Genomic DNA, 21289 nt, shown 5'->3' on the forward strand with positions numbered 1-21289 from the left:
GTCTCCAGCATCAGGCCCTGGGCTGAAGGCTGCACTAAACCACTGAGCCACCCGGGCTGCCCAAAAGTTTTTGTTTTTTTTTAAACAAAGTTTAAGAGTCTTCTGACTCTACTTAGCTAGAAAATTCAAATCACAGAATACCCTAATTCTCAAAGTATACTGACCAAAGGCATTAATTGTGATGTCATTTTGCTATGATATTAAGTGGAATAGGATAGCTAACATTTATCTGGGTTTTTGATTGAGAGATGGTCTTTCTGATCCTAAGTGGGATTTGGGAAATCCAGAATTATAAGTAGGTCCTTAGTAAGTTGCTTTAATCAGCATTCTTTCCTACAATTTATGATTATTGCACTGAAAGCAATTTAGCCATTAAGGTAATTTTCTAGTCATAGAAAAATCTGGGTGGAGAGAGGAGAAGGCACTGAATAGATCACATAACTTGTAATTGTGTTCTTTAAGGGAAGAAAACAGAAGGAAAACTTTTTATCTGCCCCCAAAGACTGTGGGATGAGGCAAATGCGTAATACTGGTTTGGGTTTTCCCTCCAGCAAAATAAGACCTTGTCTTTGGAATAAGATGCAGAGTATAATTTTTTATTAATGTTCTTAGCTCAAAGCCTTTGTAAGGGGCTATGTGCACCATCTGACCTTGCCTAGTCTATTCAGCCCGTCTATAATAATTGTCTCTGAGTTTATATAGAGCTTATTGCCACAGTATGTACACTATTTGACAAGCATCCTTTTTATCCTTTGAATTAGTACGTGTGGTTAAATTCCTGGCACTTCTCCATGGCTGCATTTGTGAGTTCCTTTAGCCTTAGTTATGAAACCTGCCATAATATTGGATAGTATTTAACAAGTAACCAATTGATAACAATCTTTAGATCCAGGGCACAGATTTTCTCCAGTTCTCATAAACACCAAAAAGTTTGCAAACACTGCTTCTTAGAATATGTCAGTGGGCATAGCTATTTTTACATTGGTGTGCCTTGTGTTGCCATAAACACAGACCTCCAAATAAGTTACAGGAGACTAGGGCTTAGAAAGTCTGTGAAAAGTTTTAAATTAGATGAATGCACTGGGGTTTACATAAAATCCCTTGCTTGGGCATCTGATAGACAACCGCCCTTATTAGAGGACCCGCCATGAACATGTGCAGCGTTGTGAAGAGACACTCGTAAGTGGGCATTCTTCTCTTATATGGTCATGCACATTAGGACACCCTCAACCCTCTCGAGGTTCCTCTGCCCGAACTCCCACCCTTTAGAGAGTGGACTCTAAGTCACTAATACTCAGGGCTTTATAATACTGCCCCTGAAAGATAATTTCTGACCATCCTCCTGCCTCTAGTCTGTATGATAACCCTTCTGTTTTTTTCCTCCATGATATTTAAAACTCTTTGTGATAATGTATTCATCCAGTCATTTGTTGGCTGTCTAGTTCTTCCTCACCATAAAGAATCAATGTCTGTTGGGTGCACTAGAGTAGACTGGAGGGCTAACCCAGTGCCTGGGCATATAGTATTCTCTCAATAAATATTTATTGACTGGATGACTAGTTTAGAGGAGAAATAGACCAGAAATGTGTGAAAAAATACTAAAGCATAAAACCAAAATATAAAAGCAAGAATGTAACAAACTGTAGCCAGACCGAATTTATGTGAAGATGCCAAAAATATGCTGGAGTAACTAGAACCAGATGAGATTATGGAGAGGAGGTGTAGGGAACTGGATAAGTTTGGAGCTGTCTTGATCTAGAACAGTGGGCAAATGGTAAAGGTGGAAGCCAGCCAGGAAGCCTAGGTCATGTGCTTTAGGAGGCAGTTTGCTCTCCAGCTGGGAGGCCCAAGCACAGGCCTAGTGAAACCGGGGCAGGACAATACAGGGGTATAAGGGAGGGCTCTTGCTAGTATGTGGCTTCCAAGCAGATGATTAGGAATTAGAATGTGTTTTCATATTTGCCTTCTTTCTTACCTCATTTGGTTTGTAGGATGGCCAACCACTGGCGGGGTTGATCCAAGATCACATGGTTTCGGGTGCGAACATGACCATTCGAGGTTGCTTTTTCACTCGGGAGCAGTATATGGAGCTGCTATACCGAGGGCTCACAGACAAAGTGGGGCGCGTGAAGCTCTTTCCTCCTGCCATCCTGAAGCCCTTTCCACTGTGGACAGGAAAACAGGTAATTGGGAGAAGAAGAAAAAGGAAACAGACCACTTGTGTAAAAGATTTCACCCCCAGTAGAGTCCAGGCCAGACATAGAGAAATGGCAGATCAGATGATCTGGAACTGAACCCACAGAATTGCTGAGATATGCCTGTGTGATCTATAAGACTTTCTCTTTGGTGGGGTTCCTGGGTCTGGGGGGTTTTACAGGAATGTCTACTAAGAGTGGACTGCACAGTGTCTGTCCTCAATGTCCTCATAATGCAAATGTGGTGGGTTTAGGCAGTGATACCCATGATGTTGATGGTGGAAGTAGTATTTTTGTTGGTAGGGGGCAAGTGCTTTACATCTGTTATTTTACTTAATCCTCACAACCAACCTGCAGAGACCATTATTATTATCACCATTTAGCAGACAAGGATACTGAGGCTTTAGAGAACTTAAATGACATGCCCAAAAGTCTATAGGAGACAGATTTGGAATTCAAACCCAAGATTCTTAACCCCTAAGACATCATGCTATGCTTCCTGTCAAAGTAATGAAATAATGATGTAGGTGTTGATCAAATAATGAGGGTTCAGTAGAGTGTGTGTTTCTGCTGTTGCCTGGGTCTCCAGGTTCAGCCTTGAGGCCCAACTCCTAATCAGCTGTGTGACCTTGGCTCTGTGGGCCTCCTTTCTTCATCTAAAATACAAAGGATTCAGGGTGATGATCTCTAAGGTCTCTTCCCACTCAGTAGTTGTTGAAGCCTGAGCACCTGTGACCTGACTGATTTTTAGTTGTTAAACCAACCTTGCATTCTGGAATAACCCTTGTTGTAAGATATTACCCTGTCTATATATTTTTTAATTCAGTTTACTCAAGTTTTGTGTAGAATATTTTTGTGTTTGCGTTTGTGAGGAATACAAGCAAACCTCATTTTATTGCACTTTGCTTTATTATACTTTGCAAATACTGTGTTTTTTACTCATTGAAGGTTTGTGGCTACCCTGTGTTCAGGCAGTTTTGTATGTTTATGTTCATTTTTCATTGCATTTATTGGTGCCATTTTTCCAGTAGCATTTGCTTTCTTCATGTCTCTGTCACATTTTGGTGATTCTCACAAAATTTCAAACTATTTCTTTACTATATTTGTTATGGTGATCCGTGATTAGTGATTACAACTCAAAGCTCAGGTGATGGTTAGCATATTTAGCAATAAAGTAATTCAATTTAGTTAACATATAGTGTATTACTAGTTTCAGAGGTAGAGTTTAGTGATTCATCAGTTGCATATAACACCCAGTGCTCATTATGTCCCGTGCCCTCCTTAATGTCCATCACTCAGTTACCCCATCCCCCCATGCGCCTCCCCTCCAGCAACCCTGTTTGTTTCGTATGGTTAAGAGTCTTTTATGGTTTCTCTCCCTCTCTGTTTTTATCTTATTTTATTTTTCTTTTCCTTCCCCTATGTTCATCTGTCTTGTTTCTTAACTTCCACATATGAGTGAAGCAATAAAGTATTTTTTAATTAAGGTATATATATAGGGTTTTTAGATGTAATACTAGTTAGTGTGCACTTCATAAACTACAGTACAGTGTAAACATAACTTCTGTATGTGCTGGGAAACTAGAAATTCATTTGACTCACTTTTTGTTACAGTTGCTTTATTGTGGTGGTCTGGAACTTGACCCACAGTATCTCTAAGATATGCTTGCGTTGATCTGTAGTTTTCTTCTCTTGTAATATCTTTGCCTGGTTTTGGTATTGGGGTAATGCAGACTTCATAGAATGAGTTGGGAAATACTTCCTCTTCTTTGGTTTTCTGTAAGTTTGTGTATATTGGTACTATTTCTTTTTTTCTTAAATGTATGGTCAAATTAGCCAAAGAATCCATTTGGAACTGAACTTTTCTTCATAGAAAGATTCTTTAAGGGATCCCTGGGTGGCGCAGCGGTTTGGCGCCTGCCTTTGGCCCAGGGCGCGATCCTGGAGATCCGGGATCGAATCCCACATCGGGCTCCTGGTGCATGGAGCCTGCTTCTCCCTCTGCCTGTGTCTCTGCCTCTCTCTCTCTCTCTCTCTCTGTGACTATCATAAATAAATAAAAATTAAAAAAAAAAAAAAAAAGAGAAAGATTCTTTAATTAAAATTTCTATTTTTCTAACACATCTATAGGGCTCTCGAGGTTGTCTGTTTCTTCTTGAATGAGCCTCAGTACTTTGTTTTTAAAGGAATTTGTCCCATCTCATAAGTCATTGAATTTATGGGCATAAAATAATTCATAATATTCTTTTACTGTTCTGTTCTATCTATAGACTCTATAGGTGTGTCAACTCTGTCATTTCTGATATTGGTGATTTGTGTCTTTTTTTTTTTTTTTAATTTCTATACTCAAACTCATGACCCTGAGATCAAGAGTCTCATGCTTTACTGACTAAGCCAACCAGGCTCCTTGATTTGTGTCTTTTTTGTGTGTGTCTTGATCAGTTTGCTTAGAGATTTATTAGTTTTGCTGTCCATCAGGTTCATTGACTTTCTCTATTTTTCTTGTTTTCTATCATTGATTTCACTTTGATCTTAATTTTTCTCATTTTCTGTTTACTTTGGATTTGATTTGCTCTTCTTTGTCTTGTCATTTAAGGTTGAAGCTGGAATCATTGATATGAGACCGTTTTTTCCCCTTTTTTCAATGTAGGCATTTCATAAATTTTCTCCCTAAATTCTGCTTAAGTAACATCATATAAGTTACTATGTTGTATTTTCATTTTCATTCGTTTCAAACTCTTTCTAATTTTCCTTTTGATTTCTTTTTGACCCATGAGTTCATTAAAAGTTCAGTTATTTAATTTCTATATATTTAGAGATTTTCCAGATATCTTTCTTGAGGATTTCTAACCGAATTCCATTGAGAGAATATACATTGAGTGACTAGACTCCTTTTAAATTTATTGACATTTGTTTATGAGATTATTTTACAGTGATGTATGTTGGTAAATATTGTGTATGCTCCTAAATATATAATCAGATGTTTTTAAATGGGATGCTCTAAAAATGTCAGGTTTAGTTAATAAATGGTTCAAGTCTACTCTATCTTTGTTTGATCATCGTCCTTCATTGCCTGGTGTTCATTGTCTTAAAAACCATTGTTTCATGTTCATGTCTGCTCTTATTTTTTGTGAAAGAGTCATCCAGTCATTATTGCTCTATCCTAGCCAGAAATGGAAGTCAGTTTAACAAAATAGATGGGGATTTTGCCATTAAGGATTAAAATCTAGAAGTGGTTTAGTTCAAGGAGTGATGAGTATTATCTATAAAAGCCAGACAGGGGATCCCTGGGTGGCGCAGCGGTTTGGCGCCTGCCTTTGGCCCAGGGCGCGATCCTGGAGATCCGGGATCGAATCCCACATCGGGCTCCTGGTGCATGGAGCCTGCTTCTCCCTCTGCCTGTGTCTCTGCCTCTCTCTCTCTCTCTCTCTGTGACTATCATAAATAAATAAAAATTAAAAAAAAAAATTTAAAAAAAAAAAAAAAGCCAGACAGTAAATATTTTAGGCTTTGCAGGTCATATAGTCTCTGTTGCAACTACTCAGCTTTGCCATTGTAACATGAAAGCAGCCATGCTTAGACAACACATAATGAGCATGACTGTGATCTGATTAACTTTATTTATAAAAGCAGGTAGTAAGCCAGGTTAGGCCTATAGGCTACATTTTGCTGACCCCTGATTTAGTTGGCTGTATGTATTTGTCTGCTTTATTATTTCTATTTCTGTTATTTTTATTATTCTATTTAGATGTCTTTATTTTGTAAGCCATCTGAAGTTATCTTAGAAGTGAATGATTATGTTTTAAGTAATTAAGTGTCCACAATTTATTAGAATTTTGTTTAAATGTAAACAGTATGCTCAAAATAGAACTAAGTAGTAGGACAAAGAACATATATCTAGAGCCATAAATATCTTGATTCCTTTCAGTCTGGGAATCCAGCCAAAGGAAACCATATGAAATGTAGAAAAAGCTACTTAAAAAAAAACAGTCTGTTACACCATGGTTTATAGTGGTGGAAAATTAGAAAAACCTAGATACTTAACATTGGCACTAAGTAAATTGTGGAACATCCATTTGTGAAGATGCTGTGTAGCTGTTTAAAATAGTGATTTTTAAAAGACCATGTAGTGAGAGGTCTGGGAAATGTTCTGACCTAATGTTGAAAGCAGAAATAGACTACAGCATTCTATGTGTGATCACAGTGGTAGTGATGTTAAGCAGTCTCTGTGAGAAAAAGTATGGCATGAAAAAGATCAGAATGATAGAATAACTTGGTTTCTGTTAGAAAGAATTTCTTTTTCATTTTGTAATGTTTCTGGGTTAAGACTACTACTATTAATTAAAACTAGAAAATAGGCCCAGATTTTACTTGTGTCACAGTCATTTTTCAGTATTTCTTATGAGATTACCACAGGCTGTTATTTCTTTGCAAGCAGGTGTAAAAGAGAAGAGGGACTGTCCTGCACAAGAATCTGTTAGTGGCTCAGTCTGGATTCTGCAGAGAAAAGCCACATTTAGAATCAGGAGATAAGGAGCTTAGCTTGGGCAGTTTATTTATACTGCCCTGGAAAATGAAGTCTTAGGCTCCTTCTCCAGGGCATTTCATGCAGCCTCTTGAGTGCTTTTCTTTCCCTTTAAGAATCTGAGGTCTCAGCATTTGTTCAAAGAGCATATAAAGAAAAAGGATTTTCCTGTCATTGCACGTCTCAAGTGTACAGCTCAATGAATGTTCACAAAGTGAGTACACTTTTGTGTCACCCAGATCAGAAAGTAGAATCTTACCAGCACTCTCAGAAGACCCCTCCCCAAAGGTAGCCCCTAACCTGACTTCTAACACTGTCTCTTTTTTTGAACTTCATATAAATGGACTCCTTTGGTAAATCATATCTCTGTGTAAGTTACTCGTGGTATCACATTATAGCAGGAGTTCATTCGTTTTCATTGCTGTGTAGTATTCCATTATGTAACCATACCGTCATATATTTATCCTTTTTCTCTTGAATGACGTGGCTTGTCTTCATTTGGCTTTTACAAATGGGGCTACGATCATCATTCTTATATATATCTTGTTGAAAATTTTTGTGGATTTTGGTGGCTAGATGCCAAGGAATCAAATTGCTGAATCATAAGGTCTATGTTTAACATTAATAGCTTTATTAATAGACATTTTTCCAAAGTGCTTATAGCACTTTACAGTTCTACCAGTAGGGCTTAAAAATCTAGTTACTTCTTGGGATGCCTGAGTGGCTCAGCAATTGAGTATCTGTCTTTGGCTCAGGGCATGCCCTGAGCCCGGAGTCCAAGGATCAAGTCCCACATAGGGCTCCCCGCAGGGAGCCTGCTTCTCTCCCTCTGCCTGTGTCTCTGCGTCTCTCTTTCTGTGTCTCTCATGGATAAATGAATAAATAATCTTTAAAAAAAAGAAAAGAAATCTAGTTACTTTTTATGCTCAGTGGAACTTGATATTATTGTACCATGTGTTTGTTTCTATTAGTTTAATTTTAGCTATTCAGATGGATGTGTAGTAGCACCTTATTATGGTTTTAATTTGCATTTTCTTAATAACAAGTGAGGTTGAGTACCTCTTCATATGCTTATTGGCCCTTAGAACATCATTTGTGAAGGGCTTGTTCAAGTCTTTTGCTTGTTTTCTATTCCACACCATTTTCTTATGAATAGGTAAGAGGTTTTTTTTTACATATTTTCTTGTGTTGGTCCATTGCCAAATTTTTGCCTTTTTACCTAGTGCTGTTTTCTTTCTTTCTTTTTTTTTTTTTAAGATTTAATTTAATATTCAGGAGAGACACAGAGAGAGAGGCAGAGACACAGGCAGAGGGAGAAGCAGGCTCCATGCAGGGAGCCTGATGTGGGACTTGATCCCAGGTCTCCAGGATCATGCCCTGGGCCAAAGGCAGGCACTAAACCGCTGAGCCACCCAGGGATCCCCCTAGTGCTGTTTTCTAGTGATCAGAGCTATTTTATTAATGTAATTCACCAAATTTGCCTTTCATAGCTAGTCCAATATAAGTATGCCTGTCTTGAGGGCACAAAGTTATTCCCCTGTGTTATTGTCTAGTAGCTTTACCGTTTTACTTTCACACTTAGGTCTACTTGTCTGCCTGGAATTGATATTTGTGGGTGTGTATGACATGAGGTAGAGGATTCCTTTTTGTCCCATATGGCCCCAGGTGCCCCAGGGATATACATTTCAAAACTTTTTTTTTTTTTTTTTTCAAAACTTTTCTTTTTAAGGAATCCTTTTAACTTTTTAAAACATGTTTGGGGTGTCTGGGTGGCTCAGTCACTTAAGCATCTGCTTTTGGCTCAGGTCATGATCCTGGTGTCCTGGGATAGAATCCTGCCTCTGGCTCCCTGCTCAGCAGAGTCTGCTTCTTCCTCTGCCGGTGCCCCTGCTCCTGATCAGGCTCTCTCTCTCTCACATAAATAAAATATTTTTTAAAAAATAAAAGATTTTTAAAGTTCAGTACAGTCTTAGTATTAAAAAAATTCATTTATAATTTTTATAAATACTGCTACCCTTCACAGTCTAAGAGAACATTGCAGATGGTCTTTTCTCCCTAGCATAAGTTTATGACCAGAAAGTAAATTAAACACTTCTAGAATGTTATTTCAGGAAGAAGCTTAAAATCATCTTGTCTGACTCCCATGTTTTTCTTATTGATGTAATTCATATTTAACATTAAATTTATCATCTTTTTAAAGGGTATAAATCAGTGATTTTTCTTATGTCTGCTGTGTTGTACAACAATCACCACTAGCTAATTCCAGAACATTTCCATCATCACTGAACGAAACCTTGTACCTATTATCATTGGTCCCAATTCCTTCCTCCCTCATTCCCTGACAGTCCCTTTCTGTCTCTGTGAATTTATCTATTTTGGACATTTCTTGTAAGCGATATCATACAAAATGTAGCCTTTTGTGACTGACTTAGTATAATACTTTCAAAATACATTCATGTTGTAGCATGAATAGTACTTCATTCTTTTTTATGGCTAGGTGATATCCCAGCATATGGAAATACATTATTTTGTTTGTTAGTTAATAAATGGACAATTTAGGTTGTTCCCCTCTTTATTATTATAAATAAAGCTGCAGTGTATATTCATGTACCAGTTTTTGTGTGGATATGTACTTCAGTTCTCTTGGCAATATAGCTAAGAGTAGACTTGCTGGGTCATATCTTAATGCTATTTTTTAACGTTTTGAGGAACTACCAAACTGTTTTCCAAAACAGCTGTTACCATTTTACATTTGTACCAGCATGAGCATTCTAATTACTTCACATCCATACCAATGCTTGCTTCTTGCTTACTTGCTTGTTATCTTACTGGGTATGAAGTGGTATCTCATTGTGGTTTTGATTTGCATTTACCTAATGACTAATGATATTGAGCATCTTTTCATGTGCTTACTGGCCATTAATCATACCTTCTTTGGAGAAGTGTTATTCAGGCCTTTGTCCGTACGGTTTAACTGGACTGCTCGTCTTCTTATTGTTGAGTTCTAGGAGTTCTCTATATATCTTAGCTATTAGATCTGTATTACATATTTATTTTTGCAGATATTTTCTCCCATTCTGTGGGTTGTCTTTTCACTTTCTTGCGTCCTTTGACACTAAAATTTTATTTTGAAAAATTTATCTTTTTCTTTTGTTGCTTTTGCTTTTGGTGTCATATCTAAGAAACTGTTGCCTAATCCAAGATCACACAGATTTATAGCTATTTTGCCACCTAAGAGTTGACAGGGTTGTAACCATTACATTTAGATCTTTGATTCACTTTGAGTCCATTTTTGTATATGGTATGAAGTGGGAGTTCATCTTCATCTTTTTGCACATGGATATTCAGTTGGCACCATTTATTGAACATTCTTAGCACTCTTGTCAAAATCAATGAACTATATATGTAAGGGTTTATTTAAGGACTCTTCCATTGATCAGTATGTCTAATATATCTATCATTATGCCATTATTGTGTCCTAATAACTGTAACTTTGTTGTTTTAAAGTCTGGAAGTATGAGTCTAATAGCTTTGTTCTTCTTTTTGAAGATTGTTTTGGCTTAGTCAGAGTCTTGCATTTCCTTGTGAATTTTAGAATCAGCTTATTCATTTATATAGAATTGACAGTTGGAATTTCGATAGGGATTGCATTGAACCTGTAGATCGATTTGGGGACTGCTGCCATCTTAACAATATTAAGTCTTCTGATCCATGATATCTTTCTATTTATTTAGATTTTCTTTAATTTCTTTCAACATTGTGTTAGACTTTAAGCATTATGACTTTTACACTTATTTGATTATATTTATTCCTGAATATTTTATTTTTGATGCTTTTATAAATGGAATTATTTTGTTAATTTCATTTTCAAATTGTCATTGTTAATGTATAGATTTAGTCAATTTTTTCTATTGACCTTGTATTGTTCAGCTTTGCTTAAAGTCATTTACTAGCTCTTAATAATTTTTTTGTGGATTCTAGGGTTTTACATATAAATGATCATGTCATCTACAAATAGAGGTAGTTTTACTTCTCTCCAGTCTGGATGCCTTTTATTTCTTTTCTTGCCCAATTGCCCTGGTCAATACTTCTAGTACATTGTTGAATAGAAATGGGAAGAGCACGCATCTTTTGTTTTTTTCCTGATCTTAGGCAAAAAGTGTCTATGTCTAGTCTTAGACCATTGAGTGTGTGTGTGTGTGTATGTAAGATTTATTTATTTTGAGAGAGAGAGGGAGGGAGCATGCATGGGATGGGGGAGGGGAAGATGCAGAGGGAGAGAGAATCTCAAGCAGACTCCCCACTGAACATGGAGTCTGACACAGGGTTTGATCCCACAACCGTGAGATCATGAGCCAAAATCAAGAGTCAGCTGCTTAACCAACTGAGCCACCCAGGCACCCCAACCATTGAGTGTATCAGCTGTGAGTTTTTCATAGGTGCCTCCCCTTTATGAGGTTGATGCCATTCCCTTCTATTGCTCTTCTGCTGAGTGTTTTTTCATGAAAGGGTATTGTTGGAGTTTTTCAAATGCTTTTCTTTTTCTGCCCTTTTGATTTTATAGATGAGCTGGTAGGTCATATTTCCTTGTCCTCAGAAGGTTGGATCTGTGTGCTATAACCTTGCACACGGACTTCCTCTTCTGACTCTGCCCAGCCAGGCAGTCCACACTGTGGTGGTTTAGTTGAGGTGTAGCTTGTGATCAGCACTGTAGGGAAACCTCACGCTCCTGCCTTTACTTCCTTACCCTTGCCTGGCAGTGCTAGTAGCCTTCTGGAGAGAGTGAGTCATGACCCTTTGGGTCATCTTTTGTTGAGATAGAGTGTTGTCTGCTTTCTTTAAAGATGCTACTGCCAGTTGTCCTCCTGCTTCTGGTATGCATGCATGAAAGACAACTGCCTTTGTAAGTGTTCTGACCCCATTGTGTGCATATAAAGATACTACTTCTTGGGGCCTGGTACAGGTGTACAAAGAGCTGTTTATTAATGCCTGCTGATGGCTCCCAGCCCCTCCTTAATGGTCATGCCTGTGGACTGGCCCATTTGCACCTTGCCTGCTACATCTTTGGGAATGCATGCTTTTGCCCCCTCTAGAGTCATGGTTCTACACAGGACAGTCCCCTTTGGGAATGAAGGTTCTACCAAAAACAGACTGATTCATACATGACTCTTCCCAGCACCAGGCCCATTGTAAGCACTCAATATAGCATTGCTGAACGAACAAGTGGATTTTATCTATTCTACAAATGAGTAGTGCTAAGCTGAAGAGCAGTCATTTTGCCCCACAGTATATTACCAGTCAGTCAGTGGCAGACCAGACACTGGAACAGCCTCTCATCCCTGAAGTTTCTCAGTGAGGTTTCTCAGGCCTCCTCTGTGAAGCTCTTCAGTGGAAGAACCCTCAATTGTTAGTCTTTGTAGCCTTTCCTTCCTTGGTGCTCCCCGGAAAGTCAAAGCTATTCTGTGGGGTGATGTTACTGACTGTATATAATAATTGACTTTTACTTTGATGCAGCCTGAAAATGAGAGAAGAATGTTCTTCAACCTTTGCCTTGGTCCTGGAACTGACATCGTGTTAGGGCTGACCTCTGATAGGAGGGCAGCACCACAACCCCTACCACTGGGGTGGTTCACCCACTGTCATGGCTTTCACTTTTTTAACACATACTCAAATCTTTCATTACTATGCCCCCACAGCAGTTTATTTTTTTCTTCTCCTTCATTTGGTCTATTCAGGGACTTAATTTTTCAGGTCTAGAAGACTGTTCACCCTAAGAACTATTTTAGGAGGGGCACCTGGATGGCTCAGTCAGTTAAGCATCTGCCTTCAGCTCAGGTCATGATCCCAGAGTCTTGGGATCGAGCCCCGTGTCAGGCTCCCTGCTCCTCAGGGAGCCTACTTCTCCCTCTCCCTCTCCCTCTGCTCCTCCCCCACCCTTGTGAGTGCTGTGTGTGTGTGCACGCATGCGCACACAAGTGTGTACTCTCAAAAAAAGCAGGGGGAGGGTATTTTAGGAAATAATCCCAGTAAAGTTCTTAATGGTATATGTTTGTTTCTGTTCCTAAGCCCTCTCCTAAGCCATGTAAGTGGAAAACAGATCAGCTTATCCTACAAAGGTGGAAATGCCTGTTTTTCTTGCTTCATCTACAGATCATCAGAATGGAGTGGTCTGGCTTTTCAGGATGGACAGGGACAGGAGATCCTAAAAGGGAATTTCTCAACTTTTCTCCCCACAATCAGCATTATCTTTTTTTTTTCCAGGTTGTGTCAACACTGCTTATAAACATAATCCCAGAGGACCACATCCCACTGAGCTTATCTGGAAAAGCGAAGATCAGTGGCAAAGCCTGGGTGCAGGAGTCTCCTCGGCCCGTCCCCGGCTTTAACCCTGACTCTATGTGCGAGTCCCAGGTGTGGTTGCCTAGATGTGCAGGTCGGAGTCATTTCATCCCAGGTTTAGACACATCGATTTAAAACAGACAGAGAAAGGGAGGCAGATACATAGAATCAGGTGTTGTGGTTCATAAGACAGGGAGGTGTGCCCAAGTTGGTGTCACTTTTCATTTTAGAAAGACTCAGAGTTGATTGGTAGCATTGACCCTCAGTGTAAATCTCACAACCCATGGGGGAGCAGGAGGCCTCTGGATTCAATTCTGCAAAACTTGGAAATCCGGAACGTACTGTTATCCCTTGAGACCCCTGCATGGCTCGAAATCATGGAGCTGCTGTGAGGTTCTAGGCCTTGGGGATTAGGCCTAGGGTAGTCAAACCTGGGCACAGCACCCTTGCAAGTGAGCAAGGCAGTGGCCCCACACTAAAGATTTCCAAGGCCTTAAGTCCCCAGCTCACAAGTGCTTTGTCACAGCATCTAGCAACATTCCATTTAGAACTGAAGCTGATGCTTTTCTTTCTCTTTATAGATTATATGCTTAATGTGTGCTACATTATGCGGCTAGCAGTCCTTGCTTTAATTAGCTTCTGATGCTTTAACCCAACTTTAGAAAATACGAACGCCTTAAAAGATGTTAGAAAGGTTATGTTGTTCTTGCTTCTAGGGTCAAGGGAGGGAGCGTGTAGGCCAAGGTTGTGGTTACAGAGTTTATACTCTAGATGTTCTCATTTCTAGTCATAAGGTCCTTGTAAAGGGTACTTGACCTCAAGTTGGTAGGAGGGGGTTGTGTAGGAGGACACGTAAACACACCGAAATGTCTCTGTGTGTGTGTGTGTGGTATAGTCCCTAGAAAAAAATAATTTAAAAATATTGGTCTCTATGTCCTCATCTCCTTTATTTAGGAAAAAAATATATTCCATTTATACCCTACATCTTTCTTTTTTGTTGTTTTATGTGTTATAAGTTTTTACTAAATTCTAGTTAGTATAGTGTAATATTAGTTTCCAGAGTAGAATTTAGTGATTCATCACTCCCTGCAACTTTCCATCAAGGACTTGAGGCAGGTTACAGTGAAGGAACCTACACAGTAAGGTTAATAAAACACAGAGAAAGGAGGGGGTAGCTCACACACACTGGAGGTGTCCCCTCCATTCAGCATTGGTGACTGTCCTCTCCACAGGTGATCATCAGAGAAGGGGAACTACTCTGTGGTGTGCTGGACAAAGCGCACTATGGGAGCTCTGCCTATGGCCTGGTCCACTGCTGCTATGAGATCTATGGCGGGGAGACCAGCGGCAAGGTTCTTACCTGCCTGGCACGCCTCTTCACCGCCTACCTACAACTCTATAGAGGTTTCACCTTGGGTGAGTGCTGGGCAAGTGGCCCTGGGGCCCCCTTTCTCCTAGCCAGCACACTCATTGGGATGTCTCCCTCACTCTACTAGCAGCTTCCTGGGGAATGGCCAGACTTCTTGTATACCTCTTTCCTCTCTTGGCTGCCAGCAACACATCACAGACCTGGTCCTTCTCCATGTTCTCCACCCCTCCCCCACAGCCAGCATTTCTTCACGCATTTTGGTCCCCAACCCCTTCCCCACCACAGCCTCTATGGTTTTCTGTCCCTGAGCCTGATTTTTCACACTCAAGCCTACCTCCATCCTCTCCTATAAGTGTGCTTCCGAAATTCCTTGAGCGGTCTGTGCTCCACAAAGGGCCTTCCCTATCATCAGAACTGGCCATACCTCCCCCATGTCAGAAACACAATGTTGGAGCAGACCTGTTGGGGTGACCTAATGTAGGAAGAGGAACTACCTTGTTTCCTCCCTGGAAATGAACACACACCATTTTAGCAAGGTGGCCTTGATAGAGATTACAAGTGTACTGTTACTTCCTGAGCCCTTCTGCAGTGTTCCTATGAGGAGCAAGTGACATGCTTCATGTTGAACATGAGCCACTGTGTGTGTTGGAATTGTCTAGTTCATGGTACCCTTAGTACCTTGAACCTTAGTGGTGGAAGTAAGACTCTGCTTTGCAGGCTTGCTTGTGCGCAGACATGGTCAGAATCTCATCATTGGGATTCTAGCTGAAGGCCTGCCTCAGCTTGAGCTTGTTCACTTGCCTGCAGTGGGGCCTATGTAGTTATAGGATAGATATCAATTGTGGAAAAGTAAAAATAAATACAAACATGATAGTAATTGAAAGTCACCCAGTATTCAATCATCAGAAATGATGACTAATACTGATTTGATGTATGTCTTTCTAGACTTGCCAGTATAAATGCATTCAGAAAACAGTGAGATCCTACACTACACAGTTTGGTAATCTTTTCATTCCCATTATGGAATGTATTTATAAATCTCCTAAAATAAGCCTACAGCCTCAGGTCTAGGGCCACAGTTTATTCCAGTTGTGTAGTTGTACCACAGTTTATTTAACCAGTTGCTATAATTAAACATTTAGGCAGTTTCCTGGTCTACACTTTATTGCCAGGAAGAGGGCCCTGGAACAAACATTTTTAAAAATGAAAAGTAAGGACGCCTGGGTGGCTCAGTCTGTTAAGTGTCTGTTTTCGGCCCAGGTCATGATCCCAGGGTCCTAGGATCGAGTCCCACATTGGGCTCCTTGCTCAGTGAGGAGCCTGCTTCTCCCTCTGCCTGCCACTCCCTGTGTGTGTTCTCTGTCTCTGACAAATAAATAAAATATTAAAAGAAAGAAAAGAAGAGGAAGATGCCACACCCTGATCACAGTGGAGGACCACACCCAACAAACCGAGCCATGCCTACAGCTCTCCTTGCACATGCCCCTGAGTGCAAAGGCCTTCTAGAAACCACAAGACTGAGAAAGGGAGCTGGGCCAAGCTGGGCACAACTCTGGGGGAAGGGCGGGTTAGAGAAGTCACCTCTGCTCCAGCCTTTACAGCCAGGAGTCAGTGGAGGGACAGCAAGGTGGCCTGGAGCCAACCCCTTAGAAGGACGTACTTTCGTGATCACGGCTTCCTCACAGAGGGACTCTTTCTTTCCCTTCCTGCTCATACATGTTCTTTAGAGCCTTTTAAGCTTCAAAGATGTGGCACTGGGAATTCCAGATATTTTAGCTCAGCTTCTGCACAGTGCAGCCATTGATTTTTTTTTTTTTTCCTCTTATTCGGATCTTGGCTGAGGGTTTTCTGAGTCCAATAGCACTCACACATAAAGACGGGAAATAGTTGATTGAAGGATGAAGTAGAAAGATGTCCTGCCCAAGGTGAGGAATTCCTCAAACTTCTGGAGCCAGAGGACAGGTTTAACTGCAGTGACAGGCTCAAGTGTGTGCCTGCATACACATACAACTATGTAGGGTAGGCCTTGTGATGTGTGATTTCTGGGAATCAAAACCAGGATGTTCTTTCCCTCTCTGTCCTCCTTCTCAGTTTTTCATCTGAAACCTCATCTTCATCCCTAGCCCATTCATCCAGTGCTTGTTTATTGAGTGGAGGCAGTATAGCTAGTGGCTAAAAGCACAGGTGTGTAACTTGGTCCTGGGTGTACTTTTTACCTATATAACATCTGGCAGGTAGATCAAGTTTGAGCCTTAGTTTGACCATGTGTAAAATGGGGATTAGAATGCTTGCCCTGTGGGAAGCATTTAAGAGATGGTGACAAGCTCTCCATATTGATGTTTGTATCCTCATTGCTGTTCTGGTGCTTCCTGTGTTTGTGGCACTGGGCGCCATGCTCTGACCTCTCACAGTGAGAGGTCAGGCCCAGTCCCACACAAGCTTGTCTGTCTTACCTTATAGGTGTGGAAGACATTCTGGTTAAGCGGAAGGCGGATATGAAGAGACACCTGGTCATTGAAGAGTCCACCCACTGTGGGCCGCGGGTGAGGAGGGTCTGGGAGGCTACAGCCTGCTGCAGAGGGTCAGGTCTCCCATGGGATGAAACTCACACCCTCCTTCCTTGGCTGCTGCCTCCAACATGTTCCTTATCCCATCGTAGGCTGTCAGGGCTGCATTAAACCTGCCAGAAGCCGCATCATGTGATGAGGTCCGAGGGAAATGGCAGGATGCCCATTTGGGCAAAGACCAGAGGGATTTTAACATGATTGATCTGAAGTTCAAGGAGGAAGTGAACCATTACAGCAATGAGATTAACAAGGTTAGTCCAGCAATGTGTGCACTTATCACCACCATTTTAAATGCTGGTTTTTTAAAAAATTACATTTTGCTTCTCAATTGGGGCCCTGTGGAACCATTTGGCTGTTTAACAGCTAACTAGGTGAGATGTGAGGTAGGATGTGTGGAATTCATCATTTGGAAGAGCCAAGAGCTTCATTCTCTTACCCAATTACTGCTGAAAGGGAATGCTTTGCACTTTTTTTTTTTTTTTTTTTAATGTATATGTGTTGGGGTGACTGCATCAAAGGGGAGTGAAGAATCCCCCAAGGCCACTGTGGGATGGAGAGCAATATGGAGGACCAAAAACACTGCTGCTTGCTATACAACAGAGCCAGGGGTGAAGGTGGGGGCTCTAATCCTCACTCTGCTGTGTACTTGCTGTGTGACTTTGGGCAAGTGATAGAACCAGTCTATGCCTTGGTTTCCTCACCTAGAGGTAGGGATATAAGGAGCACCTACCTCACAGAGTTGCTGAGAGGATTAAGGAGCTAATCTACAGCACCCTCTTGGCATGGTGGAAGCACTCTGAAAGTTCCCCAAAGTCCCTGTCTGCTTTTCTGCTAGTTCTTGTACAACTCAGAAAAGAGGGAAGTCCCCGGACAGGACAGCATTATAGACTGGGCTCTCCACCTTCTTGTCCTAGAGCTGGGGCTTCCAGTCCTACAGCTTGAAGGAGCCAGCCTGGCCCTTACCCTGCCTCCTGGGCCTTGAGTCCCAGCCTGAGAAGGAGAGGAGGAGCCAAAGTGAGTGCTCAACAAAAGTCAGTGTTTGCTGGATGTCTTCTTAAATGGATCTCGGCATCCCTTAGACTGCCAAGAATGCAGACCTCTTATTGGTACAAGTGTTGTCCTTGAGAGGTTTTCTTCAGAGGAGCCTTCCAGGTACCTCTCGGAGAACCAGGAGGCTCAGTTTCCAGGTTTGAATGAGAATGCTGGGGCATTGTTTCAGAAGCATCTCGGGATTGCTTTTTGTCCCTCCAGCTCCTCTTTTCCATCCGCATCCCCCTCCACCTCTCCTGTGTTGGTCATGGATTCTGCAGCCCTAAGCAGAGGCTTAAATAAACTGGGAGCCCCTCCTGGCATCTCAGGTTCCACGTAGAGGGCTTTGCTCCTGTCTGCTGGCTCTGGAGCCAAGGCCAGGCTCCCACATGGTGCTAGGGCAGCATATTGGTAAATGTGAATGTGACAGTGGACATTGGTCCTCACTGTTAGGTGTGCAGGAACCAAGGCTGTCTGCTGGGCAGATTCATAAGGGTATCACCTCAGATTTTCTTTTTAACCAGCTCTTTTTTAGAATCACAATCTGGATATGCAGGCCCCTCTGGATCTCCCTTTCTGTTCTCATTTGCCAGTGATAAGAGCCTCAGGCTTCTTGGCAGAGGGTGTCAGAAGAGTGCGGGCCATCATTTGTTAGACTTCTCTCTAAGAGTTCTAGCAAAAAGATCCTAGCCAAATGAGACCTCTTACTTTGAGTGGGATATGGCACTCATCTCTGGATAAATAGTCTAAGTTCATTGCTTCCGTATCCTGGGTTTACCTTGTGATTTGGGATTACCTTGGGATTTCAAAAGAGAGTGAAGTCACTGACTTGATGTGTTTATTTAATCTGCAGGCATGCATGCCATTTGGCCTGCACAGACAGTTCCCAGACAACAACTTGCAGATGATGGTGCAGTCTGGAGCCAAAGGTTCAACTGTGAACACCATGCAGGTGTGAGCAAAGGCGGGCCGGCTGGTTTGCCAGAAGGGTGGGGTGATGGCAGGAGGCAATTTGCAGATTTTTTTCAGTTTTAAAAGGATCATGTTCCATATAAAATGTAACAAGCACTAAAAAACAGAAAGCATATGGAAATCAGTACAGGAGGTAACCACTGCTAACACATTAATATTATAAACAAACACAGGCATAAGTGCATGTGTGTGTATAATCAGGCTTAGCTGAGATCCTGTCATGGCCTGCTTTTTTTCATTTATCATTATAAGCATTGTCTTAGAGGACCTCTGATTGAAGGCCTATTACCTCTTTGGGTGGCTGCAGTGCTCTTGCAGGATGTTCACAAATGTTAACATTTCTTCTTAAAGTCCTGAGGACCTTGGCAAGTGCAGAGCACTATAGAGTGGACTTCTGAGGCCAAAGGCCATCAGGAAGCCCTCTTGACTGAAGTGAAATCCAGACATACTGCTCTCCCCTCACCTGCATGAATAGTAAGAGGTGCTTTTATTCTCTTTTGGCCTTAGAATTTAAGGATCACAATAAATTACTTCTTCTCTTCAGGTAATTGCAGGCCTCAATTTCTCCATTAGGGCCTTTTGGTCCCTTCCAGGTATAATGTGATGATTCTGAAACATGGCTTCTTTTACCAACATAGCCCATTTACAAGTGACCCCAAATGTATGAAATTTTGATAAGTCAGCAAAAGGAAAACACAGCTCTTTCCTTGAAACACAAGCTCCTCTAATTTATTTGAAAATCTAGGTTGGCCTTTTAAAACCAGTTTTCATACAACTTTTCTTCCATAGCAGGCTTTCCCTCTGCTAGGACAAAGCTTTAACACATGTGTGGATCTTGAGTTTCCTTTGGGTTTCTTTTCCTCCAGATTTCATGCCTGCTAGGCCAAATTGAATTGGAAGGTCGGAGACCCCCCCTGATGGCGTCTGGCAAATCACTGCCCTGCTTTGAGCCTTATGAGTTCACCCCAAGGGCTGGTGGTTTCGTCACTGGCAGATTCCTCACTGGCATCAAGCCTCCTGTATGTATTTGGTTTTTGCTCTTGGCTCTTCTCATTGCTAGGCTCAGTGGTAGGAGGCCCATGACCTGTACCAACAACTTTGAACTTTGAGCAAGGACAATCAAGTACTAAATACTGAGCTCTTTATTGCTTACTCACTAGACCCTGTGGCCCATGAGGACCCTGTTGTGTTCACAAGAGCTTTTACAGGGCCTGGCACATAGTGACCTCAGCATTTGCTGAGAAGTGAAAAGATAAATAAGACCAATCCCAGCTCCACCTTTTCTTGCCCTATGCCCTCTCTAAACCATTTCTCACCTACTTTGAAGGCAGCTAGAGAAGAGGATGCCCCTCCCCCGGGGTACCCTCCATTGACAAAAGGAACATCACAGAGATTGATTTCATGAATCCCCACTAAAAGCACCTCCCATGGCTCCTTCACAGTGGGAGACTTGAGTAGCTGTAGCAAAGGTCTAGTTCTTCCTTGGTCAACCACAGACTTCTCCCCTAAGAAAAAGGCTTTCTCTTCATATTTGTCAGAAATGGCTTTGTGAATGTTAGTACCTTTTGTTCCTTGGTTAGTGCATCTCTGCAAGATCAGACAACTAAGACCAGGTTGTGATCAGGATCGACCCTTTGTTTCAAGGCCACTGACTGCTCCAAGGGGTCTTGAGACCCACATGGATGGGCTCTCCAGTGATCCCCCATGGCCTCTGGCAAAGGATGGAGGAGAGATGTTAGAGACCAGAACTTTTTAAACTCTGATTATGACCCCCTAGGAATCATGAAATCACTGTAATAGATAGGGACTGGCATTTCTTTTAGTAATAGAACAGAGTGATGAAAAAAGCATCTGAGTAAGGGATGGGATAGTTTCATAAAGTTCTTCTGTGAGTTTTTTGTCTTCTGTGCATGTGTGTGTGTCTATACATTTGCTGACTACTGTTGCAAGTGTGTTTCTTAGTATATATGAATTAAAATGTTTAGAAAACAATGTGTGCCTCTGGTGACACTGTTGGGGGCAGAATTCAGGGATGTGGGCTGAATGGAAGAGTAATGAGGCCCCAGCACTGTTTCCATTTGGAAAGTGGGATGTAGGGCATGGGGTAAAATGTTGCGGGTGGAACGCATGAGTGCTGGTAGGGTGCTCCTGGCTCTTGTACACAGGATCCACTTGCCCCTCTGGTCTCAGGCAAGGAAAGTCAAAGGTAACCCTGGGGGAGGATGAAGTCACTGGGCCATTGGGCCTGTCAGAGCCAAGGACCTTAGGAGATCAGACATGGCTGCTGGCAGGG

The 21289-nt window shown here is 41.6% G+C and overlaps 1 protein-coding gene across 1 annotated transcript in view; it reads left to right on the forward strand.

The window, feature by feature from the left end:
• POLR1A (RNA polymerase I subunit A) overlaps positions 1-21289 on the forward strand; it is a 70486-nt gene that overhangs the window by 29642 nt on the left and 19555 nt on the right. Inside the window, exons 14-20 of the mRNA XM_025453828.3 lie at positions 1992-2183; positions 12982-13131; positions 14292-14475; positions 16889-16971; positions 17088-17246; positions 18878-18976; positions 19863-20015. Coding sequence (XP_025309613.3) covers positions 1992-2183; positions 12982-13131; positions 14292-14475; positions 16889-16971; positions 17088-17246; positions 18878-18976; positions 19863-20015 — 1020 coding nt within the window. The remainder of the gene's footprint in view (positions 1-1991; positions 2184-12981; positions 13132-14291; positions 14476-16888; positions 16972-17087; positions 17247-18877; positions 18977-19862; positions 20016-21289) is intronic.

Source organism: Canis lupus, chromosome 17 (assembly GCF_003254725.2).
Source record: "Canis lupus dingo isolate Sandy chromosome 17, ASM325472v2, whole genome shotgun sequence".
Lineage (NCBI taxonomy): Eukaryota > Metazoa > Chordata > Mammalia > Carnivora > Canidae > Canis > Canis lupus.